The sequence below is a fragment of the Cimex lectularius genome, unplaced genomic scaffold (genome assembly GCF_000648675.2).
Source record: "Cimex lectularius strain Harlan isolate CLEC.00 unplaced genomic scaffold, Clec_2.1 scaffold30, whole genome shotgun sequence".
In the NCBI taxonomy this organism is placed as follows: domain Eukaryota; kingdom Metazoa; phylum Arthropoda; class Insecta; order Hemiptera; family Cimicidae; genus Cimex; species Cimex lectularius.
In genome coordinates this window covers 1,102,129-1,114,216 of record NW_019392730.1, presented here as the reverse complement: position 1 = coordinate 1,114,216, position 12,088 = coordinate 1,102,129, and the positions used below count along the sequence as shown (strand labels likewise).

General features: G+C 34.1%; 1 protein-coding gene across 1 annotated transcript; it reads right to left on the bottom strand.

Annotated features, from left to right (window-relative positions):
• Nucleotides 1-1,159: 1,159 nt before the first annotated feature.
• On the bottom strand, nucleotides 1,160-2,031 carry LOC106662453. Its single transcript, XM_014386552.2, has 4 exons — nucleotides 1,881-2,031; nucleotides 1,661-1,819; nucleotides 1,439-1,603; nucleotides 1,160-1,383 (listed from the first exon to the last, which is right to left on the bottom strand). The coding sequence occupies exons 1-4, from the start codon at nucleotides 1,956-1,958 to the stop codon at nucleotides 1,213-1,215; spliced, it is 573 nt and encodes a 190-aa protein (XP_014242038.1). The 5' UTR covers nucleotides 1,959-2,031; the 3' UTR covers nucleotides 1,160-1,212.
• Between the last annotated feature and the right edge of the window lie 10,057 nt (nucleotides 2,032-12,088).

Here is a 12,088-nt window from a genome sequence, read left to right as displayed (position 1 = left end):
TTATTGATAATTGCAGTAGGGTATGTAACCACCTTCATGTAACCATCGCACACAAAATTCAGCCGTCACAACCAGTGATCTCCGGGAGATTTATTTAGCCATAGAGGAGTTACATCAGCTTAAACTACGCACTCGGCATTATTATTGGCTAATTTCTAGGAATGCTTGAACAACTAGAAATCCTAGAAATTAGACCACCCAGTCGTAGATTGAAATATCTAGGGAAATTCGCAACCAATCTACTTGATCTTGATGTCATTTTAATATTAATAAATTTAGATTTTGTGAATGTATCAACTACGTGGAGTGCAGGAAAGTGAAGCAGGAAATTGCTAGAGTGTATGCAGAAAGATTTCCTGGGCGGATTAGATCAAATTGTATTTGTAAGAATATTCGGGACTACTGGTTCAAATGATAATCATCGTCCCCAAACTAATCAAACGAGAAAACGTAAATATGGTACGGAAATAGCTGTGTTGATTTTTTAAAATTTTATAAAAGGAAATCATAATTCATCTTTAAGAACAGAGTTATGTAATGAACGAATTGTGTTTTCAAAAATAGTGTCAACCGAGGTCTAAAAAAGTCAATTTAATTGTGCAGCATTTCTCTTGTTCTAGATTTGTTCAACTCGACTATGTACAAAGGATTACTTATTTGGCCTATATGGAAATGTTAATGGTATAAACTTCTGATTTACTATCCCATATTCTCTGAACTTATGAGTTCAAATTTATTGAATTTAACATCAGTTAAAGTGAATCACAATGCCAATAAGCCTTATAACAACTCTTAAAGTATGAAATCAAAGGCCTGAATTGAAATATTTCTGGAAATGCAAAACAATGTATGTAATTGTTCTTATTGTCATTTTTTATGTTAACAAAATATTTCTGAAAATATGTGCACCAATACTGGGTAGGTGTTATTTGAACAAAAAAAAAAATATAATCCATTACTTATTACTGTGACATTAAAAAAATATTTGTACCCATTGGTAACAACTAAGGGGGTTTACCATTTAAACCATTTTTCTATAAACCTTAGTTTTCGATTATGTATGTTAAAAATTAATTCTGTAATGATATAAAACAATATTTTAACGGCTTTGTTTAGTACGAAACAATTTAAGACGGGATACAGCAGCTTCAAAGAACAAAACCTGAAATCTCCAAATCGTTTATTAAATCCAATTGTGTAAATCACTAGACATTATCCTCTGTTTTTGGTTTTCTTCGGAACTATATCAACTTCTGATACGAAGCAGGCAACTGTGTTTCCTTTCATCTTAAGGGAGCAGTAATATTTGTATTTATTGTAGAAAAAGATAGGAATTTCAGGCACTTCAATCGATAGGATTAAATTTTTCACCGTGTAATTTCCCTGAAAGTTTGCCCCTTTTAAAAATTATTAACATAATTTATATAATTTCACTTACTATCGGTATTGGGCAAGATTTTCGATCGGAATTGGAAGCCTTCAAAATATTTTTTAGTGGTTCGTTAGCGAATTTCTTTAAATTGGTACATGCCTTTTTGAAATCTTGTTTGAAGTAATTTTCCTTCCAGCCACCGTTTGTAAATTGATCCAAACGCACCGTAGCCTAAAAGGAAATAATAAGCGAATTAAATGTTTTCAAAGAAAACTTGGACGCATTTACTGTGAGGTTATCGTCAAAAGGGATCCCGACGTACACAGATCCATCCAGTCCTAGTAAGGTCCTGTTGATTTTCCTGAGTTTTATATCTGCGTTAAGAGTTTCAGGTCCGGGGTTCGTAAGGCAGCTTTCAAGGTAACGAACGATGACATCGTAAGGTCCCTGACGATAAAAATATTCTTGAATGACAATCCAACTTGGAAAATATTTCCCTAGCACTTACAGCCACGTTCTTATTGAGATAACATAGGCAGGAGCCAAACGCGTACAATAGAAAAATAAACACCTCCCTGGAACGCATAGCAAACCCTGAAAAGTTCTCAAGGGATTTTGTGCAAATAACAGTCGATCTCGTATTATTATCTAGCCATGAAACATCGGCATATTTATTGTCACATCTCTGAAATTGAAACCGGTAGAAGATCGTTAGCAGGGCACATTAACATCTAATTACAGCAGGTTTATTGCCTGGAGCAGGAAATTACTTTTCGCCAAATGATGAAAACTGCCATGTTAATAACTGCGTTGTAACTACGCACGTGTAATGGTGTAATTTTTAAAACACTTGCACGAACGAGAATGGAAAATTTATTTATGTCGTTTTTCGCTTGGTCGGCAATCGAGTGTGAGGGAGTGTGTGTGAGAGTATGTGTAGCAAGAAGTGATATGTGATACGGGCCTTAATAAAAACGATTAAATACTGTAATTCAACACCCTCCTTCACTACTCCTCTCAACTGGGAAATATTTAACGTCAAACGGGAGCGTCACCCCTTATAGCGTATTTTATGATGTTAAGCAAGGATCAGGCTTTCACCGTTACACGAAGCAATAAGGAAATTCTAAAAAAAACACCATTTTCGCCTCGTTTATCCATTTTAAAATCTATGTTCTATATTAAAGAAATGTAGTAATGTATAAATGTGTTCTAATCTAGGAGGCAAATTAAGCTAATTCAAAGTTAATTGATGTAGGTAACTACCTATCATTTGGTTGGCTTGCCCATCCTTGCTGATTTTTGTTAGTTGAGACTCGTTTCGGCATTTCGCCGTCTTCAGTGTTTTGGTGATTTTTGTAGTGTGAATTACATTTACGGTCGTGGACGGTGTGATGGGACTGTGTAAGTATTAGTTGTATTTGATGGATTAAGTCGGTCTTTAATATACGGTTTTTTTTGTACTTGTGTAATGTTTTAAATGGTATAAATTATGTTTAGGAGTAATTGTTAATTTGTGTATTTATGCTTTTTGTGTAGTATTTAGTTTTTCAGTGTTGAAAGTGTTATATTTATATATTTCTAAGTTTCCAAGCATATTCCGTCGTTTTGTACGTTGTGTATTAGTTAAGGTTTTTAGTTGAGATAAAAAAGTCAGGGTCACGAGCGAGATTCGAACCCATGACCTTTGGCTAGATACGCCGCTGCTCTACCACTTGCTATCATGACTTCAAGTGAAGTGACGATAGCTCAAGTGACCACGAAAACTAGTGACGTTTTTTATTAGTTTCATACTTATTTGTATTGTGGTTGTTTTCTACAGGTTCTATAGGTGGGTCGTGTAATTCGATTTTCCATTATTGCTTCTAAACGATTGGATGTTTCTTTTATCTGTCTTTTATTTTTCGTTCTGTATGTCCTTTTTTTAGTAGTTATATTCAGTTTCTAGTTGATCCGTCTTAGTGTTTCGTCTTAGCAATTTTCGTATAGTGTTTGTGGTGATATTTTTATGCTTATAGAATAAATTAGTTAGTTGGTACGTCTCTTTCGTAGTGCATGAGGATGTGTTCAATTAAGTTTTTTTTTTAATTTATTAATAATTACTGTATTTCTGAGCTGCCATTTTGTGTCGGCGTGGGTGGTTGGAGTCGGCTTGTATGATGTCAGTTGCTGTCGGTTTTCCGTAAATGTCGAATCGTAGTTTATCGTTTAATTTTTTGATTTTAAATTCTGGGAAGTTTATACTGTTGTTTGATTCTATTTCTGCCGTGAATTTTACGTTTTTGGTAATGAATACAGGTCTATTATTTTGTTGTTTATGCTCTTGTTTTGTTGTTGTCTACTATGGCAGGATGTCGTGTACGTATCTGTATATGTGTGTGTTATGTTGTTGATTTTATTTGAACCTACACCCATTTTTATCATTATATTAATCACAACAGACTTATTTTAGTGTAAACCAAATTAAACTAATTCATGAGTTTTATAAGAAATTATTTAATTACGATGGTTTGAAGAAAATTCACAAAAGAAACGGAAAATCATTTTGTAATAGATTAAAATTTAATTAAAAATTTATTACCTAGGTTTTCTGTTAATAAAGCGTATTATCTGCTCGGGCCTCGTGGAGGGCTTTAAGTATCCAAGGGACGAACGATGTCTAACCCGTCTCTATCATGTCCCGTAAGTGTTCCATGTGATTCATGTCAGAAGAACTTCTCATTGTACCTTAGCGCTGACAAAGATCGATTATGTATTATAATCAGTTCGGTTCGGTCATGGACGTTACTGATGTCTTTGAAAAGGCAGTCACTCCCGCTTGGCACATAAAGCAAAGCGTTCTCTACGTCTTCTCCTCACACAATCCCGGTCATCTGATTGCCACAAACCAAACCCGTCCTCATCTATCTACAAGTTTTTTTTTACTCTCGCTCTTTCTCTACTTTTATTTCTCCAAACATTTTACCCATTCAATATTACATATAGTCACAATGAAACAAATTCACATTGCTGTCCTTTTTTTTTGTCTCTTCCTCTTTTGTCTCTTTCCCTTTCTATATAAATCAATCTATTTCCCTAAAATAAATTTTATTTTTTTATATTTATATAAACGTATTGAAAAATATATTTTGGATGTTTTAATTAAAATATTATTAAAGATATTGTTAAAATGTGAGAGTATTTGGTAGATTTCTGTGTTTAAAAAATGAATCAAATGCTTAAAATACATTTTACATGTCAAATTGATTGTACGATTGTAATTGTTTTTCCGAATAGCAGATAACATTTTCAATTAAAAGCGGTGTCATTTGTTCAATTTTATACAATCATTCCCTCGTAGAGTACTTTTTTTTAGCATAAAGTTGTTACTTGATCTCTCCCCGAACACCATCTCACTGAATCGTTTCCCACTACAAACACTTTTCCGCACATCCCAAATGATTGCTCCGGCCAGGCCCTAATATAAAATTTTATGTTCGCAACATTTTTGCCTTCGGGCTTCCATGCTGTTATTGTTCGCATTTCCGTTATCTCGGGCGCACAGGGGCATCCGTGAAAGGGGGATGTTATGTCCAAGTCCGTACCAATGATAACGGCACCGGCTCCTAGTCGGGTTTAGGGAGGGTCCGATAAATTCGAGTTGGAAAGAGCAGTCACCACGATGCCAAGCGGACGAACGCCTCCTATCTTTTGGCCGAGGGTCGCCCTTCCGCAATAACCGGGCTGTTCCCCTATAATTTACCTTGAATATAGTCCGCCTGAAAACGAGCATGTTTTCTTACTTCGTCTGATCTCAATTTTCTAGATTTAAGCCTATTCAATTTCATACGTTTATAAAATGTGCGCACATCACATACTAAGATAAGATGTTGAAAGTCTGACATACCGAAAAAAATCATAAATTGTTGCAATTTTATACAAAATTAGGCTCAAAATTTCTGACAATCAAAATATACGAGATAAAGTTTCATGGTTTTACGATGAAAGTATTTCTTCTTTTTTTTTCTTCGTAGTAGAGTAAGATGTTGTTCCCTTTTTATTAACGTAGACTGGTGAAATTAACAAAAGACTTCATAGTATTATGTTTAATAAAAAATACCTCACAGCTTTGCATCAGTCTGCACTGACAATCTACTTTAATAATTATTATTAGTACTAGTATTTTTCTCTTTGTTTATTTCTTTTTTCTATGTATTTTATTTTTTCTCTATTTCTTTTCCACTATTTAACACACCCTCTTTTTCACTCATCTCTATTAACACATTTTCCTTTCGGTCTCTCGCTCTCATTGACTCTACTCCCCCTACTTTTCCTCTCTCCACTCTCTCTCTCTCTCTCTCTCTCTCTCTCTCTCTCTCTCTCTCTCTCTCTCTCTATCTATCTATCTATCTATCTATCTATCTATCTATCTATTTATCTATCTATCTGCCTCTTCTCTTACTTCTCCAAATCACTGATGGACTATTTAGGTTTCACGATACCTTTTATACTTTATGTTTAAGGCTTCCTTTTTATGTTTTATGCGTTTTTCATGCCTACTGTAGACTCCGGAAATTCCAAAATATCATTATTGACCTTCTCAAAAATAATTATTTCAGTACACGTTTATAAGAAAAAGCACTTTCTATCTTTATACCTATATATTTCTGGCTCTTCTAATTCTTTCATTCTCTATCTATATATAGCTTTCTCTTCCACCCTCGCTCTTTTTCTTTATCCACCTTTAATTGTATCAACCCCCCTCACTCGCTCTCTCTCTCTCTCTCTCTCTCTCTCTCTCTCTCTCTCTCTCTCTCCCTCTCCCTCTCCCTCTCCCTCCCTCCCTACCTACATGTTTTCTCCTCTTATATTTTCATTTTCTTCTGACCTAATCTTTCTCTCTCTCTCTCTCTCACTCCAATAATAACATACTCTAAACGTACTCTCAGACCAACAACCACCATCTACTTTGTGTAAAAACAAATTTTTTAAGACCTAACACTCCTTTCCCCCCAAAGAAAACCTATTTCAACCGCATCAAGTACATAATCATTATTTATGAGATAGCTATACTGGTCTTCAATTTGTAAATAATAAGTATTTTATTTTAAAATGGATGTGAAACTAATTGATGTGTAGAACATTTCAGTCTATTTTAACCATGTTTAGACAATGCACTAGGTTGGGTTAAGAGCTGCCTAAAGGGAAAAACAACAACACCCAAATAAAAGGCAGGATCAATCAAATTGAAAGGGCTCACGTCATTTTATTAGGATTCTCCGGGTGAAGTGTAGGAGCATAAAAAGTATTTCTTGACTCTAATGGTTCCCTGTCTGGCATAAGCCAAGAGGGAAATAGGCTATTAATTCAAACTAGGAAAAACAGGATGAAGCGGCTCTCCTGTTCATTTGTCTAAAGGAAAGAATAATCTCTTCAGAGACCTTGTTTTCCAACTTGAGTTAATAGTCTTTATTGTTTTCGCGTCCTGAAGACCGTTCGTATTCGTCGCGTTCATCCGCCTGAGTAATCGATTAGAACCGTTTGACACTTTGGACCTCGTCGCCCTGTCATCACTTGATTTATATCTTTGAACATGAATTATTTGACTTCTCAATTTTAAAATCTTTTGGCCATTTCAAACATTAAGAATTGTCAGCTTATTCTATCCCGTGGAGGTCATATTTAATAGATAACTTGACTTAGAGATGCCTCAGGAGATATTTAAGCTTGACTATCTTACCTCAGATAACCTGTGGTGATTAGCATCGTGCACGGTGAAAAGCGTGAAGAAATAAAATGAGGAAGGCAAACGTTAAAAAATGTTTACTTGCTTGACCAAAAAGAGATTTATTATATTTTAAAAGGAATTATTGCATTCCTGAATTTATATAAAGAAAATATCTTTTTGATTTTAAACGGAAATGAAAGTATACAGACTAAAGAAAAAAAAAGAATAGTACTCAATTTAATCTAAATGTATGTCAAGAAAGAGAAAAGGCAACTTGCTCGGCAGAATCCAAAACGCTAGTTTTCTATTATTGTCAGCCTTTACGTCCAATTGGTCTCGTAGTAGAGGGGAGACCTAACATCCAGGTTCCTATCGACAATGACTTTTTTTTTCTTTTACGAGAGTTCGCAACAGCAAAGGTAATCAAAAAAGCCCATTTGTAAGTAATTCGAACCCGGGACCTTTACCTTACAGTGAGCGCCGTGTCACTGTCTAAACCGTTGCGGCCACCGACCCTCCTTTGACTTTATTTAAACTAACGCGTAATGCCAGTTCACTATTCATGAATTTTCTCGTTTGATGCTTTTATTTTAACATGTTTCTAAATCAGGGGTTTACCGGATACATAGTAACTCAGTTAAGCTTTATCTTACCGAAGTATCTAGCTTTTTTCTATTCATCTTCAGAACATTTGCTTCGTGGCTGCTAGATAAATTACTGCTGAGAAGAAAGCCTCTTGAAAGAGGAGCCGTTGGCGTGACCGAGGTGATAAATGAACGGTGGAGTGGACACTGTCAACGTTAATCACGCGCTCAAAGATTTTTTCGCTGTTAGGTTTTATTTTTCTGTTTTCGGATTTATATTAAATTAACTCAAATCAGTTTTATTGTTTCAACACATTAATTTCTCTAAAATTTATAATAAAAAAAAATATATATCAGAGAAGTACTTTTTACCCGTTACATGATGGTTTTTATCTCAAGTCGCAAAATATTCTCGTCTTATTCGGCTTTATTGCTGACAGAAACACTTTACAATATAAACACCCCCGAAGGGATCATCGTCGATGGGTCGCATATTTCCGTTGTCGTCTAGGTTCAGGTCTCTGCAGGTGAAGAGTCGACACGTAGAAGTCAAGTACGCCGTGCCTCCCCCTCGAGTCAAGTAGTCACTTGAAGATATGTCTCCTACTTGACCTAGAGCCCTTAGGCCGATTGGCAATTTTATATCAGAGTCCTTTCCCCTTCAGACAGCGAGACGTATTTCTCATAACTAAACATAACGTTTTCTGACAAACTGATCTACAAAACAGACATTTTTCTATTTCCTCTACTCAAAACGAGGAGATTTATTCTTGACGGAAACGGAACACTTGACGAATTATTTGTTGTCGAGGTGAAGAATTTATTTCGCTTTTATTTGTTTAAGAGAAACGAGAAAAAGCTGATAAACAATTCCTAGTGGAACGTACACCGCAGATTCTGCGACAAGTAATAAACCACTTTATCATTAACGTCTTAATCACGCTAATTTTAATTTCTGACAACGAGTAAGAGCAGGAAAAAGCATAATCAATCTGTTTGTTGTATGTCATAAAAAATAACGTTTTGCAATTACGGCTTCAATAAAAGTTGAACGGAATCTCTCGTTCAATCTTTTGGTATTTCTAGAACGTAGTGTAATTCAATTGCGTTCATTATTTTTAAATATTCACTTCATCTTTCATGGATCAACATGGATTTCTCTTTGAGAAGTCAATTTTCTCTCCTTCTATGGTAGTGTGACGGATTAAAAAAAATGAAAAATGGGAAATATATATAGAAATATCACAAAATGGTGATTATGTATTCAAGATTTCGCTTTGGAATTATTTAACAGGAGAACCAACATTTTCCATAGAATTCTGTGCATCCAAAAATTATCATAGGGGTTTTTCTTATAAATCTCGTTTTAACTTAAGAAGATGGTGGTCCTCTCTCTCTTTCTTTCTCTCTCTCTCCTCTCTCTCTCTCTCGCTCTCTATCTCTCTCTTTGAATAAATTTACACAAAATTAATAATTATTAGTTTTTTTTTGGTCTTTCAGTTCTGTAATTGTCAAACATTACCAATTATGTATACATACATATATTTTATGAACATATTTGTTTGTCTTTGTTTCATGTTGTTTTGTTAACTCTCACTCCCCCTTTCTCTCACTCTCACTCTCTCTCCCTCACTATCCTCTTCTCCTTCTCCCTCTTTGTCCCCTCTCTGTCTTTCTATCTCTGTCTATTTCTTTGTCTCACTCTCCCACTCGCTCTCTCTGTCTCTCACTCTCTCTCTCTCTCTCTTTTGTAACGTGAAAAATATATAAACCTTTTTTTGGTATTCTATTTGTAAAATAAATTGTAAAGACCAAGAGTATAAATAAATTGAATAATGTTGAAACATAATTCACGTTAAGTAGAAGAAAGAAACCTAACTTTGCGTGGTTAAATAAAACGTCTAATCTCTCTCTCTTTCTTTCTCTCTCTCTCTCTCTCTCTCTCTCTCTCTCTCTCTCTCTCTCTCTCTCTCTCTCTCTCTCTCTCCGTGTGTTCTCTCAGATAGATGTTATCGATATTTATGTGTAATATATTAAGTCTTCATATGTGGTGGATGTGTGGGTTAACGGTAGGGTGTCTTCAGCGAATTTTTACTTTTTTAAAGTTACGTACAATTGAGTAGATTCAATTTTAAAATAATATATAGTTAGGAGTTCAACATTCCCAATTGAATTCCCATTTTGGTAATAAATTAGGTTTTCCTTCAACCCCGACGCCAACGAGAAGATTTTTCCAATTGTGGATATTTGAATGCGTGTGACCAGGTCGGACGGTGGCCATTGATTGATGTTGTTCTATCACAGCTCTTTCTTCAACATTGATGGATCACCTGGGAATCCATTAGAGCCCGCAGAGATCATTGTTATCTGCCTCAAGCAAAAGATCTGGTTCCGACCTTAATTTGCCACGGCTTGCCCGAGTGATGGGGTAAAATCTTATCCGACACCGGGTTAATTCCGGCTGACATCTTCACAAATAATTCCTCCCGGCGTGTTTCACATGATCAAACGAGGACGGACTTATTTGAAGCTATTTATTATTCAAACCAGAATTCATCGGGATAATAATGCTAAATAATTTACAGGAAACGGAGAAAATTCAGTTCCTTTTAGTTTGCGCAAGGACACACAAAAAAGACAACACTAATTTAATTGAACATTTAATTTTTTTTCTAAAAATTATATATTCCAAAAATAATCAACAGTATTATACATTAAATTTTTGAACCCATTTTGTTCTCTCATTTGTCTAAAGAGGCATTCATTAATAGATTATCCTTCCTCAAATGTGATTGGTAGTAGGTATCCTATTGTTATTGTTGAACCTATGGTTAATGAATATTCCATGATTTGGAGGAAATTCCAGTTAGAAAAATAACTTCACAAATTAGTAATTGAATATACAGAATTTTATTTTATGGCTTTTCTTATATTACTAGTTTATTAAAATATGGTGTTGCATTGAAATAGAGAGTGTTCTAAAACGAAGGGTTATAAAATAAAAGTGTTAATTGGTAACCCTTCGTAGTTTTTCCCAACGATCTTAAATAGTCTAAACATTTTTCAATTTCACAATATAGGTAATTGAATATAAACTTTATTTTATCTATTAGGTTTTGATACATTTTCCAAAACTAATTTTTTTAATATAAAAATGATACCTATAGATTGGTTGCGTACTTCGGAAGATATTTCAACTTAAAATAATGGAGTATAAACGTTTGATTGTTCAAATTACACCGACCCAGTATTGATACACATATTTTCAAAAATTATATATTTTTAAATAAAAAAATTACACCAAGAACAATTACATACATTGGTTTTGCATTTCCGGAGATATATCAATTCAGACTTTTCATTTCAAAACTTTAATATTGTTATTAGGCCGATCGGCATTGTTATTTACCGTTTTTATTTTAACTGATGATCAATTCAATAAATTTAGACACATCAGTACAGAGATAATGGGATAGTAAATAAGGAATTTGTTCCAAATCCTTCGTTCAAATTCAAGTTGCACAAATTGTAAACAATGCTGCATGATTTAACTCCATAATTTTTAGAACTCGGTGGATCTTTGGAAATAACAGTACATTCGTATATTATTCGTACATTACATAACTCTTTTATTAAAGATGAATTATGTTTCCTTTTATGAAACTGAAAAAAATCAAAACAGCTATTTCTGTATCGTAATTGCGTATTTTCATTTGATTAGTTAGGAGACGATGATTCTCAACGGAACCAATTGTCCCGCACTTTCTTGCAATTACAATTTAATTAAAATTTGGTCTATATCGGCCAAAGAAATTGCAATACGTACAATCTAGCAAAAAGTAGTCTGTATAATTGTTTTTACATTAAAAAATCTAATTTTTGAAAATGTATCAAAACTTGGTAGGGTATATGAAAAAAAATTTGGTACCTATTACTGTGACATTAAAAAAATGTGTGAAACAACTATTTGGTTACCGTTTAAACCTTTTTTCCATAACCCTTTGTTTTCGAGCAATGTACACTAAAATATAATTCTGTAATGATATAGAATAATAAATTAACAGCATTGTTTATTTTAGTCGATGATTATTCGTAAATCATGAGATGCGGTCTGGTGTGATGTAAGTTTCAGTATTTCTACTCATTCAAATGTTTGTTTTCTGCGTAATACTCTTTGATTTAATATAAAAAATATTTTTTATTTATAACATTGTATAAATTCACTTTTTTCCACATACTACATGTATTTATTAAATTTAACCAATGTTTGTAAATCCCAGTCCCTGAAGATGATCTCAATAAAGATCGAAACGTTGGCACGATAAAGAAAATGTTTTTCTAAACCTTCATCACACAAGACCGCATCTCACGATCTCCGAATAATCATCGACTAACGGTGACTAATCACCACACGTTTATTTTAGT

Excerpts from the sequence above, each read along its gene's own strand:
- LOC106662453 (XM_014386552.2), bottom strand. The coding sequence starts at position 1,958 with ATGCGTTCCAGGGAGGTGTTTATTTTTCTATTGTACGCGTTTGGCTCC. Across the intron at positions 1,820-1,880 it reads ATCTCAATAAGAACGTGGCT|GGACCTTACGATGTCATCGT; the intron begins GTAAGTGCTAGG and ends TTTTATCGTCAG. Across the intron at positions 1,604-1,660 it reads CTTTTGACGATAACCTCACA|GCTACGGTGCGTTTGGATCA; the intron begins GTAAATGCGTCC and ends ATTTCCTTTTAG.